At 35.6% G+C, this 14,013-nt stretch overlaps 2 protein-coding genes across 6 annotated transcripts; both read right to left on the reverse strand.

Annotated features, from left to right (window-relative positions):
- Positions 1-6,460: 6,460 nt before the first annotated feature.
- On the reverse strand, positions 6,461-11,636 carry LOC105174460 (ATP-dependent zinc metalloprotease FTSH 8, mitochondrial). Of its 5 annotated transcripts, none has more exons than XM_020697873.2 (8): positions 11,404-11,636; positions 11,067-11,295; positions 10,865-10,936; positions 10,455-10,585; positions 9,386-9,865; positions 8,509-9,276; positions 7,909-8,136; positions 6,461-7,089 (listed from the first exon to the last, which is right to left on the reverse strand). In XM_020697873.2, exons 1-8 carry the CDS (start codon positions 11,458-11,460, stop codon positions 6,610-6,612), a joined length of 2,445 nt encoding a protein of 814 aa, XP_020553532.1. In that variant the 5' UTR covers positions 11,461-11,636; the 3' UTR covers positions 6,461-6,609. The 5 variants fall into 5 exon arrangements, with proteins under 5 accessions (XP_020553532.1, XP_020553531.1, XP_011094876.1 ...); XM_020697872.2 differs by having other exon boundaries at positions 10,455-10,591; XM_011096574.3 differs by having other exon boundaries at positions 11,064-11,295.
- A 572-nt stretch (positions 11,637-12,208) lies between these two features.
- Positions 12,209-14,013, reverse strand: WRKY49 (WRKY DNA-binding protein 49). Its single transcript, XM_011096575.3, has 3 exons — positions 13,555-14,013; positions 13,291-13,446; positions 12,209-12,859 (listed from the first exon to the last, which is right to left on the reverse strand). The coding sequence occupies exons 1-3, from the start codon at positions 13,809-13,811 to the stop codon at positions 12,376-12,378; spliced, it is 897 nt and encodes a 298-aa protein (XP_011094877.1). The 5' UTR covers positions 13,812-14,013; the 3' UTR covers positions 12,209-12,375.

The following is a 14,013-nucleotide window of genomic DNA, read 5'->3' on the forward strand; positions in this document are numbered from 1 at the left end:
CATCAAGAAAATAGGGAGTTAAATGTCCAGTTTATCCTCGGATAATTGGTGTCTAGTCAAAGGGATATTCGATTTAAAACTCTCATTTCCTTTTCTTTTTTAAACTCTCATTTCTAAAAATCTGGGGTTGTGATAAATGGATGGGTAAAGTGATGATGTATGTACGTACGTATGTATGATCCTCAAAATTTCAGGTATTTCTTATCCACAATTAAAATGAGATGAATGGCCTTTGTCTGAATGTGATGAAACCCCTGCCCATAAATCTATTCCGATGGGGTTTGAATTTTCATTACAAGTGAGAATTCATTGAATCTAACAATAACCATAAAACACAAACATTTATAACTACTTTCTAGGTAATTCAGATCCTCACAATTTTTCAAATAGTAAAAGAGATATATGATTAGGATAATTCTTAAGAGCTCTTTATAATTTACTCTGATTATTATTTAGAAATAATGAGTATATATAGTTCAGTACAACACTACTCTAATTAATTTCCATTCCATGCATAATAGTCTTCCGGGCATGGGTTGGTGTGTATGTGAATGTGAATAATATATATTATAAAATGAAACAATGCGTCAGCAAATGTGATGCAATAAACTAAAAATTTTATGAAGTAGTACCCAAGTAAAATAATTAATATAAAAACGGTGCACATCCAATTAGAAAATAAGCACAATAAAGTGCTTCAACACATTTTATATTCAACTTATGAATCAGGCCCTAGAATATGCGCTTACTATGTGCCCAGGAGTGGCCACACTTCCCACAATTCTCAAATTCTCTCGAAATTCAATTTTCTATGCTACAATTTTTTTCTCAGAAACTCAATAAGTACAAGAAAACAAAGGTTTTTTTTTAATTAGGACAAAAGTAAATTTGAAATGACCCCATTTTTTTAAGAAAAAGAAAGTACTGGACGAGAAACATGGTTTTGATTTTACATGATGAAATATCTGGAGACTTCTTCTGGCAATGCATTATTTTCATTTGTTTTTGGTACTACTCTAAAAGACAAATATCAGAATTTATGGTACTAATGTACCTTATAATGTCCAAAACTTGAACAGCATCTAACATGGTACAAAACAGCGCTGCGGTCATATATGATGATGCCATTTAGAATCTAAAATTTCTTGATTCAATGCATTGAACTATTGATCCCAACAAGTTGTTAAGCACGAATATTCAAGAATTTTTCCGAACCATTCTTGATTAATTATCTTCAACGTGATTGGTGTTTAATTACGAGATATGCCCTAATCAAAACTGATATGCCCTAATCAAAACTTTGTTGTAGAAACGAATTAAATGAAACAATATTGATTTGTAGATCTGTGGAATGGCAGATGTTAAGGTAAATTAGGTTGGGCAAAAGTAGGTGTGAAGTATCACATGTCTTAAAATAAGCAAATCCATCTGAGATTGAAGCTACTTTCCAGCTGTGAAGTTACAAGGATTAGGTGATCATGTTATGTACCTTTCTTACTTCACCAAATCTCTCTTCACAACAAACACCTTTAAATGCATTGAATCCCAACGCTTCCGAATAATTTCCATCAACTTGCCAAGAAGATGAACCCCATGTAACTCTGATCAAATTTTGAAGAATTCCACATCAGACTTCAAACAATAACATATATAAGAAACCCCAAAATTATGGAAACATAATTTTATTTAATCAAAGGAATAATTACAAAAAAAAAAAAAATAATAGTAATGGAAGACGGTGGAACTTCCAACGGACGGGGGCTTCATGGTACAAACTTGAGAGGTAATTAGCTTCTGCTCAAGAAGATCATCACTTGCATAAATATATATATAATTTGATGATTCATTTTCGTCAAAATTACATGCATTTAAAGTTTTAATGAGAATATACGCACTTGAATCATACTAAAATTTCAATTTTCTACCAAAAGAACATCAAATAATTCTTGATTATTTTCTTCTTTATTTTTACTAATAACGATAAATAAATTATAATAGCTCATCTCGATACGTCGAACAATACTTCAATTCAACTAATACATCAATACAGTGAACTCGAACCAATGACCTTAAACTTGTTAATGAAAACCCAGTCTTAACTTTAACCACTAAACTAAGACATCGTTGGTAATTATTGATCATTTTGGATGATTAGTTATCTGGGCCTATGCCAAATTATAGGTAGAACGTACAACTAAAATAAATATTTCCATTTATTAGATAGAAAGATTATCTTTTTTGTGGTGGATGTATGTGATGAAAGCAATTTTCTTAACTCAAATTAACTTGAATTATGCCAACAACCCTTTATTTAAATGGTAAAATTAAGACTATATATGCAATTAGCACAAGTTTAGTGCTCTACTTACATATTAATTTCTTCAATAAAATGTTCCACATATATAACATAATGAATGATGTAACTATTTATACTTGGACGTATTCAAATACGAGAATTTCAGAAGTATAAACGGTACACCTAAAAAAAAAAAAAAAGAATTGTATAGATGGACGACTCGTCTATTCTTCATCCACGAAATAATTAGTGTGATGAAATGGATTTTAGTATTTTTGTGGATGAAGTATAGATATTGTTTCCCTCCTGGGGTGGTTGTGTGTGTAAACACAAGCAATTTAGGAGCACCAAACCTTGCAATTTAATTAATATCTTAAACCAATGATAATTACTATCGGTCACACTGAAAACGACCAATCTTGTCACGTATCACTCAATAATTATTATCATATATAATAATGATGGATGGAGGACCAATAATTGGATCCATAGGCTGTATTATAATTGGACAAAGTACAAAAAGAGTAGCCCAAAAACTCTTTAAAAGGAAAAGAGAAGACTCTTGTTTAGTCTTCATTACCATTGTAATTTATATAACTATTTAAGGAAAGATGGGTACCGTTTTTTTGTTTTAAGTAAGGGCGATAAATTATTATTAATTAAAATAAATAAATTATAATTATTTTTGTCGAATATCAATATCTAACAAAAATCATTATAACAATCATACTCTAATCAATAATATCGAATAAATAAATCTAAACAACACTCACTATTACAGTAGAACTGACATTTATTATGCAGTAGAGACAACATCTGACGCATAATGCAAGGATCAAACCCACGACATCCAAGATCATGGGACTCAACCTCGCCAACAAAATCAGGCTTCATTGGCGGAAAGATGGCACGTTTAGAGGAAAAAAACACAATATTTTTCTGACTCTTTCAATGCAAATCTTATATAACATGTCAATTATTTGCATCCCCTGGCTGGCTGGCTGGCTGGCCCCGATTGTGACACAAATGTTTTAATTACTTCCTAATGTAATGGATGCTAATTTCTAATTATTTAAGTCCTTCTTCCGGTAGGTGAGGCTGTTGTACGTGAAAGCTACATCAACGTTGGACATCCCAAAAATTGTTTCATCTATTTACCCATTAATCATACCATCCTCATCATTTAGTTGGATGCAATAGCTCAAGTCTTACATCGATTGAAGACGAGTAGTTTAAATGACTTAATCAACTCCAAAAATAAAAATATTATATTCATAAAAAATTAAAACAGACAATACATATGCAACAGAGTACTGAGTTGTGAGCATCGACGTTCTTAATAAGGGCTGCAAAATTTTAATTTGGAGAGATGAGATGTACCTAAATTTATTTACACCTAATATTATTTTTTGGAAAGTCATAAAATTATAGACTTTTTGACATATCAAAGAATAAAAATAATGAATATTGTCTACATGGAATGAATAGAGAAGCCATCACAATGATCTTAAAATGGATCTATGTACAATAGAATGAGCTTTCAGATCAATAGTTTTTCATATATAATTTGATGTTGTTCGAGTTTAGAAGCCATCTGATAAGATATTTAGCATTTGTGGTTAAGATATGAAAAGACTCAAGTATTTTTTTATAATAGATGAGGCATAAGGAGGGCATAATGCTGGCACCAATGGAGGAGGAGCATAATTCTTGCGGGTTTGGGATCTTATCATTAATACATGTATAGTGTGTGTATGAGTTGCAATTATATGTAAGTGCGAGATCCAATTTTGGAAGCTTATGACAAATAATACACTTCACAGTGGAAACATATAAATATATATATATAAATCTTTTCATTTGAACATAATAATTTAGAGATGATGTCATTTAACATACAATAATTGCTGGCAAAGACCCCTAATTGCTTTGCAAACTCAAACACAAATTCCTTGTTTATATGTATTAGCTTATCCATTATTCCACATGTCACACGCAGGAACGTTACCGACCAAGTGTTGAGGTTGTTGCTTTGATGCTATGATGATAGAGAGGCTACAGCCTACATGTATCTAAACCTGGGATGAAGTAATCAACTGGATTCTCTTTGTTGGTGGGCTGTGGAAAAAGGGGTTATTCTTTGCAGGTCTTTTCTGATGTTGGAGAAAATGTACAGCCTGTCCATGCTAGTTTTCCTTATTTTATGCTATAGCTTTACATAGGTAGTGCCCTTCACTTTTGCAGATTTGGCATGTTTAAGATTTACAATTTCTTGCCACCATAGAGACTACCAATGTTAATGTTTTGATAGCAACATGTGATAATTATTGACGTGGCCCAAGAGGGCATTGTTATCCAAAGGCTATCATTATTAGGGCAAAATGTTTAAAGAGATCAAGGATTCGTATATTTTTATATGAATTTGAATCGATAAAATATGTATGATTCGAATAATTTAAAATATAAAAGTTAAATAACATGATTCGATAAGACATCAATACAAATACAATGTTAATGTGTTATCAACCCGAATCAAGTAAAATCTTACAACATGATAAACCATAAAAAAGGGTAAGGGAAATAAAGAGAGATGAGTTGGGTTGGTAGAATGTAGATAAGTTTGTGTGCCACCTTGCTTTCCAACTTGGAAGCCATATATGTTCTCTTTTCATAGGATTCTTTTTGAGTGCTCAAACGCCAAAAATGGCTGGTTCATTAGGATTCTCAGAATCCTACTTCCACCTATTACCAGCCAGTAATAATAATAATCCGGTGAACATAGTCCCACCACACACACAAAACAAACAATGAGCTAAAACTTAATCGTGTCCCATCCAGGGCAGAAATTGCTGTTTTCTTTTCCGTTTCTTGTCCATGTTTCCAAAAGCCAAGTGGAGATCATCATGCTTGGTTGTCATAAGCACATCATATTCATGTATGTAGTTTGTTAGGTTAATGTGATTCCAACATCATCCTCATCCATTAATCATGGTTGGAGCTAAGCGCTTTCCATCTTTTTTCAAGTTTCAATCATATTATTCATCATATACCATAGAAAATTCCATTTTTACATTACAATCTTGGAAGGTAGATTAACAATCATTTCACATGCCAGAATTTAGAAGCGAATTATAAAATATAACTTGATGAATTATTGATTTAAAATATGATAAATAAGTAAATCCAACACTATGGACAAGTTAGCAAAAATGAATTCTTAATCCATTTGAATTTGCCTAAAAACTACTCGAAAGTCGACCAATATATCAAAAATTACGATTAGTTATAACAATATAAGATGGAGGATGGAGGGAAAAAGATCATCCCGATTTCTTCATACATACAAACAGAGTTGCAGGCCTGTTTCTTTCGAGATGATGTGTTAAAATAATTGTCTCACACCTCAGATCCAACCCATGAACTCAAAGACATTAGTGAAGCACATAAAAAATCCAGATTTCGTGGGATTGCCACCACAAATTTAACAATTGGGGTTCCAGGTATTAATTTTATGTGGCGATCATGTGCTTTTACATCTGCAGATTATATAAAACAGAGTCCCTTTAAAGAAAGATGTCTTTATCTAAAGATGTTACAGTACAGAAAATGCCTGAAAATTTCGACTTTAATAGTCTATTGACAATGTAAAAGCTCAAAACCTTATCCACCCAGGTCTTAAAGCACAGACCACTAATTTGCACAAGGGATGACTGGGCATACAGACAGTGCCACATCAGAAAGGCCCGCAAATAATCCATCGTGGCAAAACCTGCACCTTGCACCTCTGAGGATAAATTTGTCATTCTTTCATGTTCTTGCAGATGGTTGAATTAATTTTTTTTTTCTTTTTTTCCTCTTGATATTTATTTCTTATTCTTTATTGAATTAGTAGACAATTTCAAGATTGGAAAGTGGACTGAGAACCTAACAAAGCAAAAATCCAAGAGATAAATGCAAATCAGTATTGCATATAATCGCCAAAGCCTGCTCATAGCCCAAACGCGAGGGAAAAGTATCAAAGCAGATCAAGTATGGTGGGGTTCTTACTAGACATTCTAAACAAATTTATTTTGTGAGTAGATTATACTTGGATTCAGTGTTGAGATCAGCTAAACTGTGATGTGAGGTATTTGCAATTGCAACAAGAATAACCAGGATGCCAGGTTTCCACAAATTGGATTTGGAGATTGTGGCTAACTCACCACCTCTTCTGTTATTACCAGCAGGAATACATGATCTTTACATTTTCTTTTATGGTTCAAACACAGCAAATTGGTAATGTACTCATATACAAATAACTTACTGGCCATTGATTATGTTGGAACAACATGTGGCTCCAATGATGATGACCTATCATCCTCTGAGTTGTTACCTTTAGGAATACTTGTAGTCTCTTCTTTATTTTCCACAAATCCTTGTTTGAACCTATCATAATTTGTCGGCTCACTACTCTTAAAAGGACGCTCACCTAGAACGCGAACCAAGTCTTCCTGATGCAAGACCTCCTTCTCTAGCAACAATTCAGCAATCTGAGCAACATGCTCTTTATGTTCCTCTATCAGTTGAACTGTGCGGGTGTATGCTTTCCCAGTCCATTCTCTTACTTCATTGTCTATGATTGCAGCAGTCTTGCTGCTGTAGGGCTTGCTCATCTCAAAGCCCTGTTCCCTCTGAGGGAAGGAAAGAAGACCTACTTTTTCACTGAAACCATATACAGCAACTTGGTCATAGGTCAACTTGGTGACCTTCTCTAGATCATTTTGGGCTCCTGTCGAGATCTTCCCAAGCAAAACCTGCACCAAAATGACATCATAGTTTGGCTCATCCTTAGATAGGAACAGTAACAAGCTCAGGGCCATGATAAAACAACAGGTTTTAGATAAAACCAAGATGACCGACTAAAGCATGCTGTTTCAATTGTTACCCAAGGTCTACACCAATGAGCGCGCTTAATATTTTTCCACACAAGAGCACATTACCATTAAATTAATAGAAAGCATAAAATAAAAACAGAAAAAGAATTTATGCAGTTTGGTTCAATGTGAAGTCTAAGACAAATGTGAGAAGAAAGTATTAGGTTTCTCATGCCAAATTCCTACCCATACCTAACTCCATCTAAGATATGGGAAATCGCTCGGCTTAAACCTTAATCAATAGCTCCAACAGGATCGAGACAGGTAAAATCCTAGTCCCCATGAAAAGGATAGATCAAGTCATAGTTCGTATCAGTATAGAAGAATTTGAGTAAATGTTTAGTGAACAAATGAAAATAAATAACAGCTACTATTTATAGTCAAATGGATTACGAACAAAGGCTTTTCAACTTGTTCCCAGTCCAACCACTCTTGCTGAAGACGGACGTAGATAAACTACTGAAGATCCTTAACCTATTGGAAGCAACAGTGCAGGAGCGGCTGGGTGGCAGCAGTGGATCCTAAAAACGGAACTTCTTTAACAAAGAACTAGAGAAGCTATCTATGCAAGATGAGAATACATTGGTTGGGTGTAAAGTCAATAATTTAGAAGCTGGCAAACAGATTTACAGCAACACACACAATTCCACTTAAATTAGCATGCGAGCGCAACAGTCTACAAGAAAGACTTTATCTCACCTGCTCTGCTGCCCGGCCACCAAGGGTCATACATATCATGTCAAAAAGTTGCTCTTTGGTCATCAAAAGATTTTCACTTGGGACATATTGGGCAAAACCAAGGGCTGCAGTACCACGAGGAACAATTGTAACTTTAAGCAATGGTTCAGCATGTTCCAGAAACCATCCAGCAACAGCATGGCCAGCTTCATGATAAGCAACAGTTCGGCGCTCCACCTTGCTAACAACCTAAATGAGAGCAATTGTTCCAAATTACTGAAGCCTGAAGACAAACCACCAACAGTATTGTCGGCTTATAGTGCTTGTAGTTAAATACATACTACTACCACTCTCACTTCACTGTAAGGAAGTTGCATTCAGCATAACAAATGAAGTTTCCCCATAGATATTCACCAAAATTGAAGAAAAACAGACATCATCAATTCTGATAAATGTGCAAGCAGATTCCGCTCACCTGAGAGAAAGAGAATAATAAAAGATGCAAATGCCAAAAAACCTTCACAAACACAGAGGATTCCTACTGGCAGAAATTACATAAAGAGGCAAGAAAAAATTGGACAAGGAAATAAGAGAAAAATATATGCAGATAGGTAATAATACCTTGTTTTTCTTTTCAAGACCCCCAATAACACGATCAATAGCTGCCTCAAAATGTTTCAATGTAATTAATGTACTCTCGGTCCTTGCAGCAACTAAAGCAGCTTCATTACAGACGTTAGCAATGTCAGCTCCAGCAAATCCAGGAGTCAGAGCAGCAAGCCTCTGGGAATAATATGATGGCTCTTTATCAAGTTTCAACTTCTTCAGATAGATATTGAATATCTGATGACGGCCTTTTATGTCAGGCTTATCAATGGTGATTTGACGATCAAACCGTCCAGGCCTTAACAAAGCTTTGTCCAATATATCAGGCCGATTTGTCCCAGCAAGCACAACAACGCCAGAGGTGGTCCCAAACCCATCCATTTCTACAAGCAACTGATTTAATGTACTTTCACGCTCATCATGACCTCCACTAAATGCCCCACGACCTCTTGCTCTACCTATTGCATCTATTTCATCGATGAATATAATACTTGGTGAACATTGCCTTGCCTCTTGAAATAAGTTGCGGACCCTGGATGGTCCAACTCCAACAAACATTTCCATGAAATCTGACCCGGATATGGAGAGAAAGGGTACACCAGATTCTCCGGCAGTTGCTTTAGCGAGAAGTGTCTTTCCTGTCCCAGGAGGGCCAACAAGAAGAGCACCTTTTGGAATTTTTGCCCCCAACAACTCATACTTTTTTGGATTCTTTAGAAAGTGCACAAACTCCATGATTTCTTGTTTTGCCTCATCACAACCAGCTACATCTTTAAAGTAAACCTAATAACAAATGAAGATAAGCTGGTTTAACTAAATTGGAAAAACAAAAATGTTTATAAATAAATGGGGCTAGTAAAAACTGATTTAGCACAGACTAATTTAAGCTGACCTTATTCTTGGAGTTCTTATCCAATTTCGTGATCTGCGCTTTTCCAATGCTGAAAATTCCACGGCCACCTTTCCCACCAGGACCTCCTATACCAAGTCCACTTCTCCGTCCCATGTACATAATAGTTCCCAAAAGCAATAATGTTGGGCCGAACTTCAAGAATTCTTGGAACCAATTCATCTCAGAAACATAAGTGACTGGAACATAATCATGAGGGTCAATTCCTAATGTTTCCTGGGCTTCCTCCAGCTTCTCTTCGAATGTTTCAATACTTCCAATGTTAAAATAGAATTTATAACGGCTCAAGTTTCTTTGATTATTGATGCTCCCAGCAGAACTTGGCCTGGTGTCAGCTTTTGTTTGAGTGTTATTAGGTGAAGAACTCCTTACATATACTTTTGCTACTGATTTGTTTGAAATTACAATGTGATCCACAAGACCAGGTTCAAGTAGCCTGTTCTTGAATTCTTGGAAGCTTATCTAGAATACATAAAACAGATTCAGTAAAGCATCATTCCGAAATGAGAAATCCATGCATCAAAATGGATACATGCATAATATAAAATGATGGGGTCATTAAAGCATACAACATAACCAGCAGATCCATACCTTCTTACCATCAGAATAGCAACATAAATACAAAAGAAACAAAGCAACAAGCAATACAAGCTTGATTATGCAAGTTGCAAGCACAAGCATGGTCAAGAAAGTAGCCTGATTTAACAGAAATTTCCAGTTCCAGTCATATTAAAAAATATAGGAGTCAATATCAAGTGTATCTTCCCCTCACTACCAGTTTTATATTTTTATGTTGCAAGTGAGCTATAGACAGGCTTCATGGTCTGGTTTTCATAAAGCCATCACACCTAGGTCTTTCTACAATAAATATGCATCAGTAAGTAATCAAAACTAATTCAACACAAAGGTATTCCGATCTTCTCATAATATTCAAATATTAAGTAAATCGCAGAAGATTTAAGCGAAAGACGGAAACAGGGATCGGTGAGATGTTGGCAACGACGTTAGATGATGAATCCAAAATATAGGAAGTAAGCGAGCAGGATCTCACCTGCTTCTGGTCATGAGGACGCATAAACATTGATGTAAGCACAAAGCCAATCAACAACAAGGGTGTAACAAAATTTTGAAGTTGCTTTGCCATATCCGGATTATTCCACTGTTCACCTGAGCCTGAGTCCTCTGCATCTTAAGTAGATTATATTACAAGGCCAGGGAATATTTCAGCATTGAATAGCAGGGGAAGGAAAAGCAATTGATAAGACATGCCTATGTGGAAGTTCAACAATGCTATACATATACTCATGGGAAATTAAATCAACAAGATAAAGTAAAATTCGTCAGGAAGCTCTTAAGAGCCATCTCTCTTTTCCAAAAAGAACATAAAAAATAACTAACATCAAAACAAGGCTAACAAAGTATTGATGTCACTTAACTACAAAATGTCGCCAGGTCCAGTACCTTTGGCTTCAGACTTCTGATTGCTACCTTTTGGAGTTCTGGTCTTGTTCTTTGGATAATAGTTTTCATACCCTACAAGCACCATAGTACAACAATCAAGGATCAAAATGCTTCCAAAGCCACATTACGTAAATATAATAACAGAACTATCCATACAAGACATAATGTGATTAAAATCAAAATGCATAATCTCTCTCACTGCCTTTCTTCGGCGCTTGGTTGCAAAACAGTCTCCGAAGCCTGGGGTTTGTGAAAACCGAGTTGAGTTCCTTCAACACATGACTCTTCGCAGCCTGTTTTCCCGCTCCAATGCAAGTCAAATAGCTCCTCAAAAACCCTAACTCGCCATTTTCACACGACGTGAACGCCTTCCCCGAAGAAAATTCAGTGAGAGTCGCCGACCGCACACCATAACTGCCCGAAGCAGCACCCTGCCAACAACAAAATCAAATAGCAAGCTGAAAAATCCTCTAAACCGTCAAGTCTACGCGAAAAGGATTTTTGGAATATTCACATGGAAAACAATGCTCAGAGTATACTTTATTCAATGAGGCACGAGATGATCGACAAACAGAGCTTCCGATCCGAGAAAACATGACTAGTTCGCTGATCAATACATGAAGGTCGAATCGAACGTCTAGCTAAGAGAAAAGCTCTAATTTAAAACAGAAAACCTGCAAACAAACTCCTCACGTAGATACAGCAGTAGTACATTTACGACGTCGTTGGTGCAAATATCTCTAATTGTTGCGCGCAATTATCTCAAATGGTTCCTCACGTAGACAGTCTCAACTCAAGAGAGGAGAAGGGAAGGAAATGTAATTGACGTATTTAGCCTCACGATTCTTTCACGCAAAAGTGGTTTAGTTGGGGTATTTTAGTAATCGTGTTGATGGGTTTTGTGGTTAATGAATGATCCACAACTCGTCCATTAAACCCACTAAATAAAACTGGATCAGCATACAAGTTTTTATTGGGCTCTGCTACTTAACCCAGACATGTTATTGGGCCTACGATACATCGCTTAAGCCAGCTTATGGGCTGGAGTCCAGATTTCGGAACATTTCTTCATAAATATTCTTATAATACTGCCAATTGTAATGGTATTTATGTAAATTAATATTATTATTATCTTAAACTTAATTATTAAAAAATATTTAAATAATGAATTAATTAATTTTAATGAATATACTGATCAGATTTTGTAAAACATATTAATTAATTAAAGAGAACGATTTTTTTATTGGTAAGTAAAGAGATAGTTATAGGTAAAAGAAAGAATTGTATAAGTAAGGATATATCCACATGAAAAATAATTTCTCGCCTTAATATATAATATAGATATAAGAATTATTATTTATAAAAGCAGAGAGATGCATTCCTGACTACTACAACACGCTAATATTATGATACAATAGATAAGAATTTGGTCTTTTATTCCAGTACAACAATCTGGCAAAAAAGACATATATAATAATACTACCTAGGACAGCATTCTATCACATATAATTTCAAATTAAGCCTAAGTATGAGTAGGTGGGAGACCAAGAAAATGAATTGGACGAAGATGGTGAAGAAGGATGTGATTCATGAGAAGTTGACGATGATGAATTGGAAGAGCTGCTGGAAGCAATAGCATCAACGACCACGAGTGGCTTCCTAATCATCAATGGCACAACGTCTTCAAGCAAGCCTTGTTGCCCCATTAGGTCTTGTTCAAACTCCTTAGACGGGTCGGATTCTGGGGTGGAGCCCAGATTTGGAACCACTTTTTCAAGCCCATTTCCAGTTTGGACTCCAACATCATGGGCTGCTTCTAATGTAGGCCCTTTTTGTTTCTTCATGGGTGGATTTGTCTGCTGGTGTAAGAAAAATGGGTAAGTGAAGTGCAGGTGCAGCCCTTCGTAGGTGATGATAAGAGTATCAGGATCATCAATGGACCGCTCCACTTGCTTTTTCGCACTGCATCTTGGATTTGTGCACCTATAGTAGCTCCTGCAGTCATTTTTTTTTTTTTTTTTTTTTTTGTGAAAAGTTAGATAATATTAGACTTGGAATTATTTCAAAATAGCCCTTTATGTTAGAAACATTCTCTTGTGTGCATGTCACCAGACAATATTGAACTGTTCAGAATGCAACTTACAGTTGAGTTAGGTAAAATATTCTTCACTTACAAATGAAGCTGTATCTCAAGAAAATTGCAACTTAATTTTAGAAATGTAGGGGAGATTGTTTGACAAAATGTTTTTTTAGTACCATAAAATAACTAAAGAATTAATTTGTATTGATAACATAATTATGACAGATGTCGCTTTTAGTTCTATAAAACTCATAATCACGTATTTTTTAATCTTAAAAAGTCACCAAAAGCCATTATTTTATAGGACTAAAAAAGCATTTTACCCGAGATAGCTCAAGCATTTCACCTGGGATTTGGGCTATTCTTGATGGACTTCTGGCCATATTTCCTCCACTTGTAGCCATCATCAGCCATTACATTGCCACAGTTGTTGATTCTCAGAGTATACTTACTGTTCTCATTACTAGCCTTGCCTATATAACCTCTTTCCAGCATTGAAACACTGCGCATAACGACGAACGTGCAATAGTTGTCAGTCACCTTATATTACAATATACACAATTAATCAAAATAGTGAAATAACCACATAATCAGTATATACATTCCAAACCTGTGGGCTTCTGGTTTGGCTCCATGGTGGAAGTCATGGACTCCATAGTTTGTATACGATAAAGCACTTTCGATATCATCAACCGTAGGACCGGAATAAGCAGCTGACAGAAGCCCGGAATCCGTCCAAGGGCTGGAGTTTAACTCCCTCGCCTGATAGGGCAGCATGAATAATGAGGAAACGTTGTCGTCGAGGAGTTCTTTCAGTAGCTGGTCGTCTCCAGTGGTTCCTCCTGCCAACTTAATCAGTTCATCCATTAGGGTTTAAGATGACTTTATGAGTTGTTTGTGCATAATATAGTGCAGAAGCTAATAATTAAGTAAAAGGGTGATAGAGAATTTATGAGTAGGGGAAAGAGAGGTTAGGTCAGAGTGGAGCAGATGAAGAGGAAGGTGGTTTGATGTTTTTGTGTGTCTTTGCCTTCGAATTATAGAACAAGCTTTAGTTGGTGGCTGCAAG

This window comes from Sesamum indicum, linkage group LG11, assembly GCF_026168435.1.
Source record: "Sesamum indicum cultivar Baizhima isolate 11 linkage group LG11, ASM2616843v1, whole genome shotgun sequence".
In the NCBI taxonomy this organism is placed as follows: domain Eukaryota; kingdom Viridiplantae; phylum Streptophyta; class Magnoliopsida; order Lamiales; family Pedaliaceae; genus Sesamum; species Sesamum indicum.